This window comes from Myodes glareolus, chromosome 17, assembly GCF_982192425.1.
Source record: "Myodes glareolus chromosome 17, mMyoGla1.1, whole genome shotgun sequence".
NCBI lineage: Eukaryota > Metazoa > Chordata > Mammalia > Rodentia > Cricetidae > Myodes > Myodes glareolus.
Window position 1 is genome coordinate 54,414,014 of NC_142042.1, and position 22,477 is coordinate 54,436,490.

The 22,477-nt window shown below is 44.8% G+C and overlaps 1 protein-coding gene across 3 annotated transcripts in view; it reads right to left on the bottom strand.

The window, feature by feature from the left end:
• Positions 1–22,477, bottom strand: part of Dennd2c (DENN domain containing 2C) — a 73,359-nt gene that overhangs the window by 6,904 nt on the left and 43,978 nt on the right. For all 3 annotated transcript variants that reach the window (XM_048442238.3, XM_048442239.3, XM_048442240.3), the window contains exons 7-15: positions 15,956–16,000; positions 13,372–13,559; positions 10,045–10,154; positions 6,538–6,607; positions 5,666–5,743; positions 4,124–4,264; positions 3,024–3,172; positions 1,993–2,170; positions 118–159 (exon numbers count right to left, since the gene is read on the bottom strand). In XM_048442238.3, coding sequence (XP_048298195.3) covers positions 118–159; positions 1,993–2,170; positions 3,024–3,172; positions 4,124–4,264; positions 5,666–5,743; positions 6,538–6,607; positions 10,045–10,154; positions 13,372–13,559; positions 15,956–16,000 — 1,001 coding nt within the window. The remainder of the gene's footprint in view (positions 1–117; positions 160–1,992; positions 2,171–3,023; positions 3,173–4,123; positions 4,265–5,665; positions 5,744–6,537; positions 6,608–10,044; positions 10,155–13,371; positions 13,560–15,955; positions 16,001–22,477) is intronic.

The following is a 22,477-nucleotide window of genomic DNA, read 5'->3' on the forward strand; positions in this document are numbered from 1 at the left end:
GAAGCAGAAATCTTTTCTGAGTCATTTCTCTAAGCACTTTCGCCTATTTTCTGTCTAATTGCCTACAGAGACACCTATACTCCCAAGCATTAAGTAAGCATCTCCTTTGTCACTCACCTCCTGCAGGAACTTGTCCGCACAGAGATCAACGATCAGCACCTGAGAAATAAAGGAGACGGGCAGGTTCAACCAGAGACATCCACAGACACACCAGGCGCTGCTGCATCGGGATGGGCACTCTGATTCTTTCAAGCCATGGGAATAGTTTCAAACAAAATCAACTCAAAGTCGCAGCCAATTTAAAAGTTACTCCACGAAAACAACAAACGAGTTGGAAAAAGAAAAAGCTATGCACAATTATATATTACACGGCTCTTCCAGTCCATGTAGCAGAGCAGTGGGGAAACAGCCTTTCAACAAGCGATACTGAAGAGGTGGGCAGCTACACAGAGGGAAAATCCCCAAACATCTCTACACCATACTGTTTGCAAACAAATGAAGTTCTAGGTGGAGTCAGAACAAAGTCAACCGCAGTGAGAAAGTAGGAGGAGGTCTTCCTCTTCATTAAACCGATGTGAAGAGAAGACTGGCATCTCAACCACATGACAATGAGCCACTCTCCTGCATTCAAAAGTGTCATTTTAGGCTGGGTGTGGGGACGCGAGATAAAATACCAGCAGTCTGGAGGCTGTGACAGGACGGTTGCCAAGCCCCAGCCCAGCCTGGAGACGAGTGAGACCCTGTATCAAAAGCAAACACGTGACCTTTACCCTGAAACCCAACAAAACACCCCGCCTCCCCCAACCAGAAAACAAGTTCAGAACATGGTTTTGGAAAATGAAAGGCCAAGCTTCAGGGATAGTGATGTAGCCCAGCTGGCACTGGACAAGTCAGGAGCGCTGCTGTCTGCCTGGAGCTCCAGGACGGGGGGACAGCGGGAGGACACTGAGAAGTCCAAACTCATCCAGGGCTACGAAGTGAGTCTGAGGCCAGTCTGGGCTTCCTGAGAGCCTCCCCCTCCAGAAAAAAAAAAATAAAACTAATGAAAAAAGAGGGTTGGGCTGTAGTTCAGGGTTAGAGCATTCACCTAAGTAGGCACCCTGGATAGAATATGATTTATAAGAGATGATATCCAATGGCCAATAAACGCACCTCAAAAGCAACCAGGGAACACAAGCTCAGCTATAGAGAACACACACACAGCTCCACAGCCACCGGTGTGCAAGACGGCAGCTGTTCCTCTGCGCTGCTGGGAGAAGCCGAAACTAGCGTTCCCTGAAGAAGCTGGATTTGATCTTCTCAAGTGGGAAGTGTGCTCTTCCCAGCACTCAGAACTCGACCTGGAAGCGTGTACTCCCAGAACTCAAGCATGCAGGGATCGAGTGTGACAGATAGAAATATTTACAGCAGGATTACTGATAAAAACCTCAAGTTGGAGACAGCAAGGTAGAGGCAGATGAAACTCTGAGTTCAAGGCCAGTCTGGTCTATAGAGCAAGTTCCAGGACAGCCAGGGTTACATAGAGAAAACCCTGTCTCAAAAAATAAAATAAAATAAAACCTCCTCTTTATACATAGGTGGTCCACCACTCACTACTGCAAAGAGAGCATTGGATGCAAATGTACCATGGAATTGCTTCCACTTTCAGAAAGATATAGAATATGACAGTGCAAGAAATTGTCAATTATTGTATTCTTGAAAACATTTAGATTTATTTATTTTTATTTCATGTGTATGAGTGTTTTGCTTACACATCTGTCTGTATCATGTGCACGCTGGAACTGGAGCTAGGGGGAGTTGTGAATCACTGAGAGGGAACTGGGAATCCAATCTGGATCTTTTGCAAGAATAAAAGGTCTTAACTCCTAAGACATTTCTGAAGCTCAAATGATAACATTATATTAATAACAATTCTACCTCTCTTAAAAGACTGTTTGGTTTCCTTCCCCAGTGTTCTAGTATGGCCCAAAGGTACAATGTATTCCCTCTTACCTCTTCAATGGGAAGGTCCTGGAGGTGGGGTAGGGAACAGGACAAGATTCCAATAAGAAATGGAGTAGGGGAGCACACTATGTCAATCATGGAGGCTGGTAACACGGGGATGTAGGTGTGCTGCCAGGTGAATGGGTACAGCGTAGCTACCACAGCATGGCCACACTTCGACAAGGTGCTGGACAGAGTAGAAAGCACATGGAACCAAATATTACGTTAAAGAATTACACAGTGACCTCGCTGGTTGTCACAGATCAACACCCCTGTGAATATGTATTAAATGCTAGCAGATTCATCTCAGTCTGGTTCACCACAATTTTTCATGCTAAAAACCAAACAGACAAACAAAACCAATGTTTGCCTTTAATCCCAGCACTCAGAAGGCAGAGGCAGGCGGACCTCTGTGAGGTCAGCCTGGTCAACAGAGTAAGTTATAAGACAGCCAAGGCAACACAGAAAAACCCTGTCTCAAAAAACCGAAAACAACAACAAAACCAAAAGAAACAGTGTTCACACAGAAAAGCAATCCTGATATTTTTAGAAGATGTGGGTATCTAACTATGTTGCCCAGGCTGTCCTTGAACTCCTGGGCTCAAGTGATTCTTCTGCCTCAGGTCTCCTGAGTAGATGGGACACAAGTGTGACCCATTCAGCCCTGTGAGCTATACCAATTTTTAAAATTTCTTTTTGTTTCGTTGGTTAGTTAGTTGGTCTTTTGTTTGTTTAAAGTCAGGGTCTCTGCTGCCATGGATGGCTCTGCCTCCTGAGCACTGGGATTAAAGGTGTGTATCACGACAACTAGTCATTTTTGTAATCTTACACACAAGTCTTTACAACTTCTGTCTGCTCCATTTGGATGCTGGGGACTGAACCTGGGTTCTTTGTAAGAGTAACAAGTGCTCTAATTACTGAGCCAGCTCTCTAGCTCCAGTTCTAGATATTTTAAATAGAGTCCCATTGTAAAAAACAAAACAAAACAAAAATGCAAGTTAAACACCACCATGAAGTAACCTATTCCACTTATTTCTTACCTTAGGCTGTTGGCAACAAAGATTACCCTCCGCTCTAAGAGGAGAGAGGCACAGACCCGGATGAGATGACACACACTCAAGCACTTGAAGAGACACTCAAAATCCACGTGCTCCAGCCGCGAATCGAGTGGTCGGCAGAGTTCGACAGACTGAAATGCAAGAGAAAATCAGAAGAGCTGATGTTGGACAGCACCCCTAACGGCAGCAGTAACAGAACTTCTTGCTCCTTCGAGTCTGAAAAAGGTCTGCTACTTGGGTCAGGTGTAGCGGTTCTAGTACTCAGGAAACAGAAGCAGGTGCATCTCTATGGGTTCAAGGCCAGCCTGGCCTACACAGAGATCCAGGCCAGCCAGAGCTACACAGTGATACCCTGTCTTGGGGTGGGGGGAACGTCTGCTACAAGGAGTTTATGAAGTTGCTACAAAGTTCGGGTAAAATCATTCCATTTGATACATACATACATATGTATACACACACACACACACACATATATACATACACATATCTGTCATTTATCATGTTGAGACTGCTACTACAGAGGGACCCAGTCTATGCCAGGTAGGAAACCTGGGGCCGAGGATCAACTACCTCACATAATCATTCAGTGTTTCTTCAGAGTTTCAAGGAAATAAAACATATTACCTTGAAAAGGTTAAAGTATTCCTCCCCACATATGGGTTTTTGGAAACTGTGTCTTGCTGTGAGATATTTGTACACTGTGTGAAGATACATTGCTGTGATTGGTTTAATAAAGAGCTAAACGGCCAATAGCTAGACAGGAGGTATAGGTGGGACTTCCAGGGAGAGAGAGAAGAAGTAGATGAATTGAGGTTTGCAAAGGAGCCAGAAGACACGAACAGGAAATAGGAGGTGCAAGATGGAAGAGAGACAACACCACTTGATAGAATGGATTAATTTAAGTTTTAAGAGCTAGTTAAGAACAAGCCTAAACTATAGGCTGAGCTTTCATAATTAAAGGTAAGTCTCTGTGTTGTTATTTGTGAGCTGGTGTCCCAAAGAAAAATCTGTGTACAGTCCCCAAGTAGTACAAGGCTTGCTTTCAGGTGGCCCCTAAACCTCAGTCAGATGAATTAACTTACCCCATCTCCAGCCCCAGGGAGGTAGCTTTTAACTGTGATGGTGCGCCCGGGAGCTGGGAACGGGGCTTCCATGACACTTCGCATGAACGGGTAAACAAGGGCTGGAGACATTTCTCTTCTCTTCTCTACTTCATCCAGGATCTGAATGGGAACACAGACACAAACACAAACAAACAAATCCCAAGGTAATTTATTAAGGCTTCAGTTCAGAAACAAAGGAATCCTACTATCAATAAATAACAGCAATAGATTCAGGACCAACAAGCTGTGCAACTGATAAAGCTCAAAGCACACCCGAGACTATCTTTACACCCAAAAGTTATGAGAGTCAACTTATGTTTAGAAACTACTTTTAAAAAAACAAAAACAATTTTTCTTCCGTGTGTGTGTGTGTGTGTGTGTGTGTGTGTGTGTGTGTGTATAGGTGTGGGCATGCCATGGCTCAAGTGTGGAAGTCACAAAACCTGTGGGAGTTGTCCGTTCTCTACTTCCACTATGGGGTCCTGGGGGGTTGAACTCTGACCAACCCCTGAAGATCATTTTCATTTCACAGAAGGGTAAAAAATACACACCCACACACACACCCACACACACACACAAACCCACTGACAATGATATCCTGCAAGTTGAGTCTAGAAAAAAGCAAGAGGCAAGATATGTTTCAGATATGTTCTTTTAAAACTGTTGAGTTTTGGGGCTGGAGAGTTGACTCAGTGGTTAAGAGCACTTATTACTTATAGAAGCCTGGGTTCAATTCCCAGCACCTATGTGGCAGCCACAACCAGTTGTAACTACACTACCAGCAGATCTGATGCCTTCTTCTGGTCCTCATGGGCACCAGGCACACATGTTGTACACAGACACATATGCATGCAAAACACCATACACACAAAATAAACATAAATAAATCTTTAAAAGGAAAAACTCAAACCTGGGAATTTTAGCAAACCAAAACCATCACAGAGCATCAATGATAACTTGATCGGGGTCTATGTCTAAGCCCTCAAGCCTATAGGTTGTTAATAAAGCATCAATGACAACCTGATCAGGGGTCTATGTTTAAGTATTCAAGTCTATGGGTTGTTTTTTTCATTTTTAAATTCATTGGGGAGATGACTGTGTGCCAGACGCCTTGAACCAGACCAATGACTCATGGCAATGGACATTTTGAAGGTAGAGCTGATTGGACAAAAGGGTCTACTGTGTGACAAACTGTAGCTCCCAATGCCACTAGGATGAATGAAGAGGTGCTGGAAAGTGAGGAGGTAAGATTTGTTTTGTTGTTTGTTTTGTTTTTAATTAAATTTTGGGAGGAGGTCCTTTTGGGGGGATGCTGCAGGGTGAGGGTAGATATGGAAGAACTAGGAGATAAGCAGGAATGAGGTGTATGGTGTTTTCTCAAAAAATACGTTTAAGTCTATGCCACTCAATATTCTCCAGTGAAATCACCACCAGTGACAGTCACCTCGGCCCTAGAAGGTCCCCCAGCAGCGACAGTCACCTCGGCCCTAGAAGGTCCCCCAGAGCCCACGCTTCACTCACCTTGGAGAAAAGATTGAAGCAGCCTAAGCGACTGACCATGCAGTACACCTCAGGGAGCCGCTTTCCTTTGCCTTCTGGCTGGAAAAACAAACCAAGCAGAGCAAGGATTTACTCATTTTAACTAATATTTATCTAACAGGCCCCTTCTATGTGGCAGATGCTTGCCCCAAACTTCCGGGCCCAAGCATGTGCTTTAGACACCAAAGTTGACGGACTACAGGTGTGCACAGGCTTCTCCAGTGTCGTTTAGTCAGAGCAGGAGTGAGGCCTTCCTCCTCAGGGAGCACAGAACGGTGGGGAGTACTAAGGAGGAAGGCATCTTTCACTCCGGCTTCTTGCCTAACCAAGAAGGGACACCTCAAGCAGGTGGTGACGAGCTGGCTTCTTCGACTGTGCCACACAGACACTCAATCTCTGTCAGGGGTTCCTTTCTCTACTGCACAGGAAGAACTCAGCGAAACCTGCGGCCTTTCTAGTCTGACCGTCACCTCGTTCTTGCTATGTAAACTAACATAGCTTCTTTCTAAAAGACTTTATTTTTGTTTTATGTGTATAGGTGTTTTGCCTGTATGTATGTTTGTGAACCACGTGTGTGCAGTGCCCATGAAGTATCAGAAGAGGGCATCAGATCCCCTGGGACTGAAACTACAGACAGTTGTAAGTCACACTTCCCGTGGATGCTGGGAGTCAAATCTGGGTCCTCTGGAAGACCAACCAGTATTCTTAACCACTGAGCCATGCTGGGCCTAATGCAGCTTCTTGGATGTGTACATTCTTAAGCAGCCCTTAAAGTCATGTAAAGACAGTGCTTCTCAAGCTCCTAGCCGGCCTTTCTTGTTCCTTAACGACTCTGGCACCAATCTGTCACTCACCAAAAGCTTCTTACAGTAACCAAACCACCGACTTCCATCCTCACCAGTCAATACGAAGGAGAACGTTTCGCTGAAAACAAAAGAACACAAAAAACAGCCGCTTAAGACATTACTCTGGTGGTGCATGCCTTTAATCCCAGCACTCGGGAGGCAGAGGCAGGTGGATCTTTGTGAATTCGAGGCCAGTCTGATCTACAAGACTTAGTTCCAGGGCAGGCTCCAAAGCTACAGAGAAATTCTATCTCAAAAAAACAAACAAACAACAACAAACAAGACATTACTCATAGAACAAGAGGAGTCACTTTGCGATCTAAGAGGAAGCAGAACTATTTATTCATTTATTTCAAGTCACATTTCCACAGAGTACCCCAGGTCTTGTCCTGGGGTGAGTGGATACGGTGTAAGCTGTGGTATTGCTGTCTCCTTTTGTTGGACATCTAATTTAATCAAACACACAGGCAATCAAGCTAGAAAGGATTTCAGCAATGCCATTTCTCCCCTGCAAATTCTTGCGTTTAGTTCTGAGAGGCTGTATGGAACACTGATTGAAGAAAGACTACAGCCTGGGCTGGGGGGTGGCTCACCGGAGAAAGGGCTGGCTACACAAACATGGCCTGGACACAGTCCAGCGGGTCTGCACAGAGCTGGATGCAATAGCATGCATCTGCAAGCTTAGCATTCCTACTGTGAGACGGGAGGCAGAGACAGGAGGACCGCCAGGAGTTCTAGGGCCAGCTAGCTTGACATAAACCGCAGAAAGTAAGAGAGAAATCCTGTCTTCCAACAAGGCAGAACCATGTTGTCCTTTAACTTCCTCATGTGAACATGCATGCCGTCTCTCTTCCTCATACACACACAGAGACAGGAAAAAACTTACACCCTTTTCATTTTTGTTGTTGTCTGAGACAGGGTTTCTCTGTGTAGCCCTGGCTGTCCTGGAACTCACTCTGTAGACCAGACTCACCACCACTGCCCAGTTAGACTATATCCTGAACATATACAAATCAATAGGAAAAATATTAACTCCCCATTATAATAGGGGCCAAAAATGAACATCACAGCTGGATGTGGTGGCAGACGCCTTTAAACCCAGCACTTGGGAGGCAGAGGCAGGTGGATTTCTGTGAGTTCAAGGCCAGCCGCGGCTAGCCTGCTGTACAAAGTGAGTTCTGGGACAGCCAAGGCCACACAGAGAAACCCTATCTCAACAAAACAAAAATCAATCAATCAAACAACAACAACAACAAAAAACAGAATAAAAAAAATCACTTGCAAAATACCCAAAGAGGCGCCCAAAAGAAACTCACTTCATAATTAAAGAACCTCAAATATGAACAATGAATCAGTATTTAGATGTATCTGTATTCTCCATGTATGAGTGTTCTATTTGCATACATATCTGTGCAGCACTATGTAGAGCACCCATGAAGACCGAAAGGAGCTTTGGATCCCGAGACTAGACGGTTAGCTGGCTGTGAGCTGCTATACCAGTGCTGGAATCAAACCCAGGTCCTGTGGAAGAGCAGCCAGTGCCCTTTACCCCTAAGCCATTCATGTAGCACTGATGAATCTGCATTCAAATACGGCCAGAAGTTAATGGAAAGGAAGTGCTGACTCCTGAGCAGTCACACCGCCTTGGCTTTTTATTTACTCTTCTGCATTTCCTAAATATTCTAGAACATATGCAATGCCGGAGGAAGAAGTCAACCATGGAGCAGGCCAAAAGGAGAGACTGCACCCAGAGCTAGCAGTGCAAGTGACCGCACAGGACACTGACACTGACAGCTGACACTAAGAGATGAAGAGCTGCCATCGAGCTCAACTGGTTATGGGAGGAAGCGGTTAGGTCGAGAGGTGAGGCAGGACCACAGGACAACGACTGAGACTATCACCCAATAGGTCATCAACGTATGACGTGGTTCAGCTACATAAGCTTTTTTCACATAAAAGGCATAATTAATAATTTAGTTTCCTTTGCCTTTTTTATTTTATGTATACGGATGTTTTGCCTGAATGAGTGTTTGCACCCCACACCTACGCAGTACCCAGAGAGGCCAGAGGAGGGCCTGGAGTAACAGCTGGTTGTAAACTGCTGAGGGGGCGCTGAGAATCCAACCTGTGTCCTTGGAAGGGCAGCCAGTGCTCTTAAGCACTGAGCCATCTCTTCTGCCCCTTGTCTGTCTGTTTTTCACACAAAGACTCACCGTTTCCCAGCCAGGCCTTCAACTCTTGGGCCAAGTGAACCTCCTGTCTTAGGACCCCCGAGTAACTAAGAGCACAGACTTATTTTAATATACCCAGATTAGGTGTGAATAACAAAGATACCCATTTACAAAAGCAGGATTTGAGACAAGCTTGGTGGTGCACCCCTCTAATCCCAGTGTTCAGGAGGCATAGGCCAGTGGATCTCTGAGTTTGAAGCCACCCTGGTCTTCATAGCAAGTTCTGAGACAGGTAGGGATACATTTTCAGTCTCAAAAAAACAAAAACAAAAACAAAGCAAAAAAACAAAAAAAGAAACCCAAATACAAAAGCAGGATTTGAAAATGATAATGCTTTTAGAAGCTAAAATTGTTATTTTCCTCTAGATACCTTAATTCCTTTTTTAAAAAAATATTTATTTATTTATTATGTATACAATATTCTGTCTGTGTATATGTCTGCAGGCCAGAAGAGGGCACCAGACCTCATTACAGATGGTTGTGAGCCACCACGTGGTTGCCGGGAATTGAACTCAGGATCTTTGGAAGAGCAGGCAATGCTCTTAACCGCTGAGCCATCTCTCCAGCCCCCTTAATTCCTTTTTAAAGATTTATTTTTATTATTTTTAAGTTGTGCACATGCGCACATGTACATACACACACACACACACACACAGAGAGAGAGAGAGAGAGAGAGAGAGAGAGAGAGAACATATGCCCATGGAGAACTGAGGTGTGAGGTCCTTCAGGAGCTGGGATTACAGGCAGCTGTGAGGCACTAGACCATAGGTACTGGGAGTCACACTCAGGTCCTCTGCAAGAGTAGCACTTGCTCTTGACTACTGAGCCATCCCTCTGGCCCCACGGAATTCTCTAGTGCTTCAGGTACCCACAGTTATCAAGCTGGAGTCTCCCTCTGTACAAGGCCCACAAGGGAGCACAGAACCCAGGCTGGGGCTTATATAAGATGATGAGAGCTGTTCTGCTTTGTTTCTAGGTTTAGCCCCCGAGGTACAAGCGGAGTCATCGTTGCCTCTTTCCTGCTCCCCATCTGCTTTGGGCTATTATGCTCTGCAGAACCGGTAAACTAAGGAGATGCATAAACTTGTGTTCTCTTTGACACTGAAATTACTGTTTCCTGAGTGCTCATGGGAATCGTTCTAATTCTGCCCCAGCCCACTCAGCCACTGTGGCTCGATGTGCTCATGTCCACTCACGGAGACCCACTCCTGACTCTACCCACCCGTCACAAACGACGATTCTAGGCACAGGTCCAGGCAGACTGAAATCAGAGAAGCCGATTTACCTCTTCAGTTCTGAGGTGGGCACCCAGTTCTTTGAATCAGGAAAACAAAATTTGGGGATGACTTTGAGCCTCTCTTCAGTGTCTTTGGATTGCTTGTAGCTATGATCACCCTGAAAAACAATACCACAGAACGTCAACCTATGAAAACAGTGAAGAAAAGTCAAAAACCAAACCAAATCAAACCTCAGTCTGGTCTTGGGGAAGCTGGACGGGTCACGTAGAGGTTTCCTCAGGGTGGCTCAGTACTGCTCAACAGTGCAGAAGGAGGAAACGGAGAATCCATGCCTATGCACTGTGGAGACGCTGAGTACAAAGAATCCCATTTGACACAGCATGGAAGGGTGAAGCCCTTGTAATCCATAGGAAGGGAAGCAATGCTGAAGAGCTTCTCACCCAGAGGAGGGTCGAGACTCGGGATTCTCAAACTGGTGGGAGTCCAGTGTTTTACGAATCACGGAATTGAAGATAAATAAAAATCCCTTCTATTATACAGCAAAAACCTAGCAGCTCAAAAACATACTCTGACTAAAAAGGCAGATGAATGTTTTTTAGAAAAGACACTATTTTTAAGTGTTACCCTGTATATAATTATTCCCTTCACTTTTGCTACCTATAGGCTTGCCACTTCCTGTAAAATTTTAGCATGGAAGACTCTTACAAAAGTGTGGTGTAAGCCAGGCATGGTGCTGTCCACCAATAACCCCAGTTCTTGTGAGATGGGGGCAGGAGAGTTAGGAATTCAAAGCCAACCTTGGTTACATAAGACCCTGTCTCAAAATAACAACAAACAAAAAAAGTGGTATTGTATTTCAAAATGTAGTCTAAATTTAGTTCAATGAAAAGACATTCAGAAATTGAGTAAGTGGGACTATCTATAAAAGCCAGCACAAAAGTATCATTAGTATATTGCTTTTCAGAGAATTAATCAAAGTTCTTTGTACATTTATTTCTTTTAAAAATATGCACCAAGGCTGGAGAGATGGCTCAGCCATTAAAGGCTAGGCTAACAACAATATATATATATATATAATATGTATAATTTATATATATAATATACATATTTATATATAAATATATATTTATATATAAAATTTACACCTAAATTATGCCTTTAATCCCAGCACCCAAAAGGCAGAGGCAGGTGGATCCCTGTGAGTTGGAGGCCAGCCTGGTCTACAGTGTGAGTTCTAGGACAGCCAGAGTTACCCAGTGAGATCCTATCTGGAAAAACAAAACAAAACAACAAAATGCACCTATTCTGTGCACTGGGATGTCCCACTCAAAGGGCAGCATTAGAATGGGGAGTTTAGCTCAGAGCAGCTGCCTAGAATGTAGGTGGCCTTGATCCCAGCACTGGGTGTGAAAAAAAGCACCAAACACATTTTGTTAGTTATAACATGGTGTGTTCACAATCATCTTCAGCCAAGGGTTCCACACCAATCCAGACAGGGCTCACTTCACCCCCTAATTGATGGGCATCTGAGGCACTAACACAGCAAGCAATTTACCTGGAGGCATTCTTTTTCATTTATTTGTTTTACTTTTAACTATGTGTGTGCCTGTGTATCCTGTGAGGGTATGTGAATATGACTGCAGTTGTCAGTGGAGGCCAGGAGAGGGCCCTGGACTGCCATCTGACACTTTTGCTGGGAGCTGACCTCTGTACAGTAGTTGCTTTTAACCACTGAGCCATATTTCCAGCCCCACTGGAAGCATTCTTGATTCATCTGCTAGGGTAAATGCACCCTCCTCTGGTACTATACCTATCCATTCAAGCTTAGCTTAGCTGTAAAATTAACTAAATCTCTCTCTCTCTCTCTCTCTCTCTTTCTCTCTCTCTCTCTCGTGTGTGTGTGTGTAGGTCTTCCTAAACTAGACATGATAGCACATGTCTGTAATCTTAATACTTGAGAGGCTGAAACAGGTCATAAGGCTGAGCTACTTATTGAGTTGAAGGCTAACCTAGACTACAGTGTAAGAATGTTTAAAAGAGGCCAGGCAGTGGTGGTGCACGTCTTTAATCTCAGCACTCGGGAAGCAGAGACAGGTGGATCTCTGTGAGTTCAAAGCCAGCAATCTCTACAAGAGCTAGTTCCAGGACAGGCTCCAAAGCTACAGAGAAACTCTGTCTCGAAAAACCAAAAAAAAGAATGTTTAAAAGAAAAAAAAATCATCTCACCACAAATTGCTGAAAGCACTCCTAGGTGACACTGACATTTTCATGAGAAATTTGGTTTATACAGTTACTCATTGTTGGGATGTTCCTAAGGCTCTCCTCTTCCCTGCCCCTGGATCTTCTTTGAAACACACTCTTCCTACATAGCCCAGGCTGGCCTCTACCTCCTAAGTGCTGGGGTTACAGGCATATCCACACACTAGCTGAGCTGAGGCCATTTAAAAATGGGAACACAGGCAGGAAACATCTCTTAGGTCCCGGGCCAGTGGTGCTTCAGTGACTCTGGAGAAACTGTAGTTCAGGGTTCCAGATCCACAGTCCTAGTGACCACGTGCTTACGAGGAATAAGAAGGTAGTAGCTGGCCATGCTGGTATGAGGCATGAGGCTGCCTAGGCTACATAGTGAGTTCCAGACCAGCCTAGGCTACACAACAAAACTTCATCTCTAAAAACCCGAAGAAGTGATGCGGTGCAAGCAACAGCACAGAGAGTGAGTGTTCGCCCCCAAGGGCCCATCGTAGCCATGCTGAATGTGTAACTCAGAGAATAGGGCTCTTCATGCATTATTGTAAGGAAGGAAACTCAAGTATAAAATAAATAAATTTCCTTGAAGTAAGGAAACTCAAGTATAAAATCAATAAATTCATGGGGCCAGGGAGATGGCTCAGCAGGTAAAGGTATTTACCGCCAAGCCCGATGACACAAATTTGATCCCTAGAAACCACATGCTAGAGAACTAACTCTCATCTCAAAAGCAAAGGGACAATAAAAAGTCTTCCCAAACTAGGCAAACAAACAAGACACCAACAAACCAAACAGACAAACAAAGACTACCAAATGTAACTAATTAAAACGTAAACCTTTTCCCTTCGTGTGTGCTCTGTGAACCTGCAATGGGTTTTATTTGCTATTCAGTGTCACGCTGCACAGAGTTCAAGGGGGTCGAGGGGTGGAGTGCAGAGCCACCGACCACTTCTGGGAGACAGGCAGGCTGGGCTTGGCGGCTCCCAGCACCTGGGAAGCTGAAGCAGGAGGACTGCCCATTCAAGGAGAACTTGGGTAAGAACCTGTTCAATGTTGGTAAACCTGGCAGCGACAACAGTCACGGTGAGGAGCAAACAGCAACCGTCTGGGCGTGTGTTGGCCCCTACCTTGCTGGGGAACTGCTGTGTGACCTGGGGGACGTAGTTTGTCCCCGACGCCGTCTTCTGCAGGGACACCACCACGAAGAGCTCAAAGAGCTGCTGCTCCTGCAGTTCGATGAGGTCCCGCTCCAAGGTCTGGTAGTGGGGGTTCCGCTTGCAGGGCTGCTGCAGCTGTGCCGAGCGCTTGTGGCGATCTGCAACGAGGTCGATTTCAGGTTCCCTGCATCCTCCCTCTAGGCCCCCCGAGTCACGGCTCTCACAGGGAGAATCTTCTGTGGCCGTGTGTTGGATGAATGCAGCCAAGTACACAAGTACTCCTGCTTGGGCTATGGCATGTGAGAGGGCAGTGCCCAGGGATCCTATTCCACCTCTAGCAAGCACTGGGACTCACATCCGTGTCCTAACTGATGTACTGCATATTTATAACACACTCTATGCATGTGCTACATATATTCTTCATGGCAGTGCACCAGGACACAAACAGAATATCTAGGAAAGAATTCTAGACTGACCATTTTTTCTGGTAATGTTGTAAAGGCATAGAAGAGGGGAAGATTTGATAGAAGAATGGAGTCCTACACAGAGATTAAGTATAGGCAGGGCAAATCAAAACCAAAGTCAATCTCACATTAATGAACCCATCCTTTTCCTTCTCCTTGGCACGTATTACTAATAAGAGATGGCTCAGCGGTTAAGAGCATGTACTGTTCTTCCAGAGGACCTGAGTTTGTTTCCCAACACATCAGGTGGCTCATCACTGCCAGAACAGCAGCTCCAGGAACACCTGACCCCTCTGGCCTCTGCAGGACCCGGCAATCACACGCACAGACTCCCACGGACCCAGCACACACATGCACAGACTCCCACGGACCCGGCACTCACACACACAGACTCCCACGGACCCAGCACTCACATGCAGACTCCCACGGACCCGGCACTCACACACACAGACTCCCATGTTGATAACACATAACTAAAAATAAAATATTTGGAGTAATTTTTAAAAACTAAACATGTAGATCTCTGAACAGAATATCTTACAATAAAGCCAAGAAGCTACATCCACCTGATTCTTAACAAAAGAACTACAATATACACTGGGTGGGTAGGCTAGGGAAGACCAGCCTCTTTAAACAATGCTGGGAAATCAGGATATCCATCACATAAGAAAGGCCAAAGCTGGACCCCTATCACTCCATAAAAACCAATTCGAATGGATCAAAGACCTTAATGTAAGACAGAATCTGAAGCTGCTGGATGAAGTCACAGGGGAAACACTTCCAGATACAGACACCAACGGCGACTTTTTAATAGGGCACAGACAGGAAGTAAGAGCAAGATGGATAAAGGGGATTGCAGGAAATTAAGAAGTGCCTGAGCAGCAAAAGAAAAAGTGAAGAGACAGCCACAGAAGAGAAAAGCTCTGCTGAATTTCACCTGACAGAAGATGAATACCTAGATCACACAAAAACAACACGAAATAGAGAACAGCTCAACTGTTAAGCAGGCAACAGACCAAACAGACGCTTTTCAAACCAAGAGATACGCGTGGTCAAAAAGTTCGTGAAAGAACGCGCTATGGCCTTGGCCACCAGAAAAAGGCAAATCACAACCACATTGAGACTGTCATCCCCTCCCCACACATGATGATGCTTGCCACTAAACAAGTTACACTGTGGATCAAAATGCTAAGAACTCTAAAAACACAACCAGGAATGGTTCCCTAGAAATGCCCAGTTTCGCGGACGTGCTGGGAAAGGGTGTGCTGACCCTCCAAAGGGCTGAGTTCAAGTCAAGACACATTGGGTCTTGCTTCTCATTAGCAACGGCAGAAAATTAGTCACCCTTACACAGCAGTGCTGAACCCCATGACGCTCTCAAGTTTCATCGTGAGTCAGGCTACAGAATCCAAAACCTGGAGCAATTTGGGTCAGTGGAGAAGCACACGGCTATTACTCATGTGATTAGCGACAGGGCTGCCCTCCGCTCAGCTTTGATATCTTGTGACTCCTGCTCTTTGTGCTGCTGTGTGTCAGCCAGTTAAACAAGAAATAAAACAAAGCCTGCTGTGACGATCCGTGTGATGAGAACTCGGAGCTCATTAGATGCTTGTACAGGAAAATCCAGAAACGCACGGCTTCTGAGCCCTGACACGAAGCCCGTCCTGCTCCGGACTGGAAGTACCTACATGGAAACATCTATCTCCTTTCTTAATGGCAGAAAAAGGAAATGCACTTCATGGTCACATTTGGGTTACTAGAGAAGCCAGCTCTTTGGGGCTAAGTGTTTGTCAATGAGGATGACACACGCTCTTTCGGCTGCTACAAACCGCACGTGTCTGGACATGCGGAGCTGCCCTGCCCCCTCAGAACCATCCTGGTTTACCTCACTCCTCTAGGAGAGGTTTGTCATGCTGTCAAACAGCTGAATGTACTACTTAGCTCCACAAATCTCGGCAGGGTCTGGGAATGAAGCAATGGCCTACAAAGTGAACTCCACATGGGGAAAAACACGCTTAATCACAAGGGCAGGCCTTGCTCCACCCGAAGTCAGAAGCCAGGATGACGGACGGAGCAGCCAGCTGACTCACTCTTTGGCAGGTTCTCGGCATCACTCTCGTTCCCACTCGTTTCACCTGGAAGAAAGGAAGAGCGGGAGAGTTTCCGTTTGTATTGTCGACCAGAACAAGAACAATGGAAAACTGCCACCCTCTGGGGCCTCCAGTGAGGGATGAGGGTCAGGTTAGTAAAGGTCAAATTAGCACAGCTGTTGAAAGAGGGGCAAGGCCCAGGAGATCTGCAGAGGATCTGAAACAGACAGTATTAAATCTTACATTACTACGGGGATTTTGCAGTATTGAGTCTGTAAGAGCATTTTTTTATAAATTAAACACAGTAAAAGATTAATAACTAATGTCAAAATACAGAATTATAATAATACATAAGTAAAAGTTATGTGAATATGGCTCTCCCAGTACTTTAATATTGTTCCTAGCCTAGTTTGGGGATGACATCGGAACTGCAGCCTGTGTGCTGGAAGGAAGGGGAGCGATGAAGGCACTATGACCGCACTGGGCTATTCCGTATGGGAGGCTTGAACACAAGCTCTGTGACTCAGTGAAGCTCAGCTGAAGGCTGCGTGGCTGCCGACAGGTGGGCGGCACAGTCTAGCGAGCACACAGGACACAGGGCTGATTCACATCCCGGCCAAGGAGAAGAGCAGATGGCAGCTCCACCATGCTGCTTAGGACAGTGCTGGGCCTCAAGGTCTCAGACTGTTTCTGGAATTTTCCATTCGATACATTCACACCTCAGCTGACCACAGAGGGCTGCAGCTACAGAAAGTGTCCCTGGAAGCAGAGGAGGGGCTTTGAGCTCATGGCGGGACTCTCCTCTATCTCCTTCCATGCTGGCCACAGGGACTCCCAGCCTTAGCTCTAGGATCAGCTTGCTTTTGGCATAATTCTAAGTCTAGTTCAGAATGAGGTCTACTTTTTATTTAAATAACTGTCTGCACAGCTTTAGATAAAGTACTCGCACTAGGATGAATTTAGACTTTGAAATGCAGCCACTGTGTGAAACGACCGAGAGTCTGGGAAGCGGCACACTGCCTTTGCCATGGTTCCCCTAAACACAGCAGCCACACTGCCGGCTCGTTGGCTCGCAAGTCTACAGCACCAGCACTGCTTTGAACGGTTCACATTTTCCCCACGCATATTTTAGGACTTTTGTGGATGGGGGCTATGCTCTTTTCACACGGCAGTGTTAGGTGTGTATGTGTCTGTGTGTCTTTTAAAGGGACTGAATATAGGGGCTGTGCACCCTGGCTACCAACAGAATGCTCTGTACCAAATTCTGAAAATGTACCAAGAGTGAAAAAGATTTTTTAAAAAGGCGAGGGTCTCAGAGGTAGAGCACTACTCTTACACGGTGTGCAGCCCCTCAAAAATGCCTTTGAAATAAGCAAATTCAACACTCCACTGGGCACGATGGTTCCTGCCCTTAGTCCTGGCACTTGAGAGGCAAAGGCAGTAGATGTCTGTGAACTTGAGGCCAGCCTGGTCTACAATAAAGAGTTCCAGGCCAGGCAGGGAGCTACATAGTGAGGTTTCTCAAACACACACACACACACACACACACACACACACACACACACAGAGAGAGAGAGAGAGAGAGAGAGAGAGAAGGCTGGTGAGTCTAATCCTAGAACCATATGGATAACCAACTCTCAAAAACTGTCCTCTGACTTCTAAATTCACATCATGGTATTTCAACCTCCCCACACAAAACAACAAATAAAATATAATAAATAGGTTTTTTTTTAAAGGAACTTCCTAGATTAGTTCTAAAAAAAAATCAAAGCTAACTAAAAACTGCAAAACAAGAGAAGAATCTTTAAATCTATTAGGAAAATCAAAGCCTAACATTCATAGATCAAAAATATTTGTGAATTTGACAGTGTACCATTTTGAAATGTAGTCGGGCCTGCTGGCCACACCTGTGCCCCAGAACCTGAAGGCTGGCACAAGAGGACCCGGTTTAGTAACCGCACCAGCTACACATAAGTGAGTCCAGGACAACCTGAGCTACATGGCCTCCTGTTTCAAAAACCAGAAAGAAAACCCTGCAATTTTCTATCTAATAAAAAACTGAGCAAACTCAAAAACTGAAAAATAAATAGGGAAAATACTTGTAAGTGTACTGAAGACACAAGACCTTTTTCTGCTTTATTGTGCTTTTTAAGACAGGGTCTCTCTCTGTAGCCCAGACTAGCACAGAACTTCACTGTGTAGCACAGGCTGGCCTCAGCGTGGAGCAACCCTCTGCTGCTCAGCCTTCTGAGTGCTGGGACTACGGATTGTACCACCATGCTCAGCAGCTTAAAACTAAGTTTCTCCCTTATTCTTCTTTTCTCTTTTCTTTCTTTCTCTTTTTTCTTTTAAGCAGGGTATCTCTGTTCTCTATGTAGACCATTCTAGCCCCAACCTACAGAGATCCTCCTGCCTCTGCCTTCTGAGTGCTGGGATTTAAAGTATGCAGCACTATGTTTGGATCAAAACTACGTTTCTTAATATTTGACTAGCTATTACAAATCAAATGGACAAGAGCACATGGGCTAGGAAAATAGCTCAGCTCATAAAGTTCACGCAGCACAAACATGAGGGGAGCCGAGTTTGATCCCCAGAATATCTACGTAAAAAGTCAACTACAGCTGGGCCGTGGTAGCTCACACCTTTAATCCCAGCACTCAGGAGACAGAGACAGGCAAATCTCTGTGAGGCCAGCCTGGTCTACAAGAGCTAGCTCCAGGACAGCCAGGGCTGCTACACAGAGAAACCCTGTCTCGAAAAAACAAAACAAAACAAAGAAGAAAAAAAAAAAGGTCAGCTACAGTGGTAAGAGCTCATAACCCCACCCCTGGGACTTACTAGCCAATCAGCACAGTCTACTGGGGAGGTGTAGGCCAAAAAACAAGGTAGACTGGACCATCTGGCCTCCACATCTATGTGCACAAATGTTCACACACACAGAAGCATGCACATATGTACACACACATGTTGTGGAATATTACTTTAACTAGGCAAAGATGCGCTGCACTTGTTTCTGCCGCAGAGTATTGCTTTAACAGTGTGAAGGTGTGTTCCATTTGCTTCTGCTGCATTTATTTAATGATGGAAGGATGTGTGTTTAATTATGTAAACATATGTTGCATTTGTTTCACCTTGCCTGCCTAAGGCACCTGATTGTTTTAATAAAAGGCGAACAAGCTATTAGTAGGCAGAGAAAGGACAGGTGGGGCTGGCGCGCAGAGACGACAGACAGGAGGAGAAATCTAGGCTCAGGAAGAACGAGAGACGAGAGAACGAGGACGATGCCCAGGGCAAGTCAGGCAGCTGCCAACCAGCAGACACGAGAAGCAATAAGAGTAAGATAGAAAGAAAGAAAGGGGGGAAGGAAGGAAGAAAGAAAGGAAGGAGGGAGGGAGGGAGGGAAAAGAAAAGTAAAAAGTCTCAAGGCCAAAAGTAGATAGAAACAGGTTAATTTAAAATTAAAGAGCTAGTCAGAAATGAGCCTAAACTAGGTCAAGCATTTAAAGCTAATACTAAGTCTCCACATCATGATCTGGAGCTGGCTGGTGACCCAAAAGAAAAGAAAGCCTGGTATACACACACACACACACACACACACACACACACGAAAAGAGCACAAAGCAGAAAAAAAGGATAAATACTTAGAAAAAGGCAATTCACAGAAAAGATATAAATTATTGATAAATATGAAAAATTTCCCAAATTCATAATGAAAATAAATAAATTAAAAAAATAAGATAATACATTTTAGGTTGGGCAGTGGCGGTGCATGCTTTTAATCCCAGCACTTGGGAGGCAAAGTCAGGCAGATCTCTGTGAGTTCAAGGCCAGCCTGGTCTACAGCGTGAGTTCCAGGACGGCTAGGGCTACACAGAGAAACCCTGTTTCAAAAAAAAACAAAAACAAAACAAAGCAAAAAAGATTAATACATTTTAACCATTAACAAAAAATTATTAGTCTACTTGATGCAGATTATGGGAAAGTATGTTCAAATATTGTTTGTAGAAACAGGCTATTACCAGCTGTCTGAGACAATTTGGCAATAGCTATAAAAACATTTAATATTAGTTTTTTGAGATGGGGTCTCGCTCTGTAGCTCAGGCTGCTCTGAAACTCACAACGTAACCCAGGGTGGCCTTGAATTCACACAGCCCTCTTGCCTCAGTCTCTCAAGTACTAGAATTGTTTCAAGTCCATATATTCTTTGACCCGGGGAGTGTACTACAAGGAACTTAGTTTATAGGTACAACACACGAAAATAAGTAAAAGGATGAGCGCTGCAATATTATTTAAATTTGTATATGTGTATACTTTTATAGACGGTTGATCTCCAGAGGTTAAGCATGTTAGAAACAACCAAAATGTCTAGGTGCTGGGGACAGAACGCGTCTCACTGATCGGCACAGCCACCCACAACTGAGACTTTCATCTCTAGAACACAAAGTTCAGCAGAGCTTGCCGGGCTCAGTGTGTTGATACTGAAGGAGCTTTGAGGTACATTAATTGCCTTTTTAAAAGGAAAACACAGAATAAAGTCTGAATAACACAACACTACTTATACAAGAAAAGTCATTAGGGGCTGGAGAGATGAATGGTTAAGGGTACTTTCTGCTCTTTCAGAGGCTCCGAGTTTAATTTGATTCCAAGTATCCATGTCAGGTGACTCACAACCACCTATAACTCTAGCTCCAAGGAGCTTACACCCACTTTGCCTCCTTAGGCACCTGAATACATGCAGCACACATACACATAATTAAATTTTTTTATTTTTATTTATTTTTTTGGTTTTTTGAGACAGGGTCTCACTATGCAGACTTGGCTGTCCTGGAACTTGCTCTGTAGACCAGGCTGACCTCAAACTCACAGAGATTCACCTACCCCTGCCTCTAGAGTGCTGGGATTAAAGGTGTGTATTATGTCACCCAATTTAAAAATAAAATCTCCTGAGACTCTGCAAGAATATGAAAAGCCCTGGGTTGTCTCTCTTTGATTTCAACACAGGAAACCATAATGACAAAGCTGAAGAAAGGCAGCGTCATTTTGTAACAACTGAGACTGGAAATTAGGAACCGCTCAGGTTGGAGGAATCAAGAGCAGAGCGGGCACATGTAAGACCCAGGCCCATCAGGCGTTGCTGTCGTATGGACAAAAGCAGAGAAATGAAACCTGAGCACTGTGCTGAGAGTCAGCTCCTCAGACAGGACCCAAACTCCTCAGTTTGGATAATCTACTCAGAGTGTTGTATGCAGAAAGTGGTTACCAATTTTAGGCTGTTAATCAGAATGGCAATTATTTTATGCCTTTTTATACTTAAAAGCCTTCCTCTTGCGGGTGGCAGAGGCAGCCAGCCTGGTCCAAACTGTGAGTTCCAGGGCAGCCGGGGCTATGTAGAGACCCTGTCTTTAATATATACTTAGTTTCTAGCACCCAGCTTTTTCTGTGGGTTAAGGGGTCACATGCAGGCCATCCGGCATGTGTGGCTAGCACTTTTGCCTGCTAAGACATTTCCCTGGGCCAGGGCAATGCCGATGTTTTGCAAGCACTCATTCTAGCCCCAGCATCTTGACATTTTAAATAATTTGCAGCTTAGAGTTTACTTCCTTATCTATAACTCAATAGTATCTGTCACACAGGATTTAGAAAGTCAATAGTAATGCATCAGGAGCTGGAGGGATGACTCAGAGGTTAAGAGCACTAGCTGGTCTTCCGGAAGTCCTGAGTTCGAATTCCAGCAACCATATGGTGGCTCACAACCATCTATAATGAGATCTAGTACCCGCTCTTGATGTGCAGGCATACATGCAAACAGAACACTGTATACATAGTAAATAAATAAATCTTTCTAAAAAGTCAATAGCAATGTATCAGAAAGACTCTAACACAATGTGCCTGGTACCAGTTTTCATTTTCTGCACCTCGTTCTTGCACCTCGTTCTGAATTATACTAAGGTGAAGCCCTCTGGTGATGCCTTTGCTGGAGATAAGAAAACACAGAGGAAGAAAATGTCTAAAATTCAACGGTAACGGGAACATTTGAAAGAGAGTGTGACAGGGGAGAGTAAGATCTATAGTCACGGCTCTTGACTCAAATCCGCACTTCCTCCTCTGGCTCAGCTTCTCCAGTTGTGAGAAAGGACAGCCCCTTAATCTTGATGTGGCATTACAAATGAGATGAAATCTTCAAACAATTATTTTACTTAATAAACATCAGGTGTTATTGATAATAACAGCCAAAGGCATTTCATTCCCAGAGAAAAATGGAACGTGTCTAAATATTTCCCTTTGCAAATAGAATAACATGGGCTAGGGTTGGGGCTGGGGCTGGCCAGTAGTTAAAGCACCCATCACACGAGCAATAGGACAGGAGTTTGGGTCCCCAGAACCCATATAAACACCAGGTGGTTGTGACAGACCACCGGTGACTCCAGCCTCAGAGTGGAGACAGGGACATAGAGCCGTGTGTGTGTGTGTGTGTGTGTGTGTGTGTGTGTGTGTGTGTGTGTGTGCGTGTGTGCGTGTGTG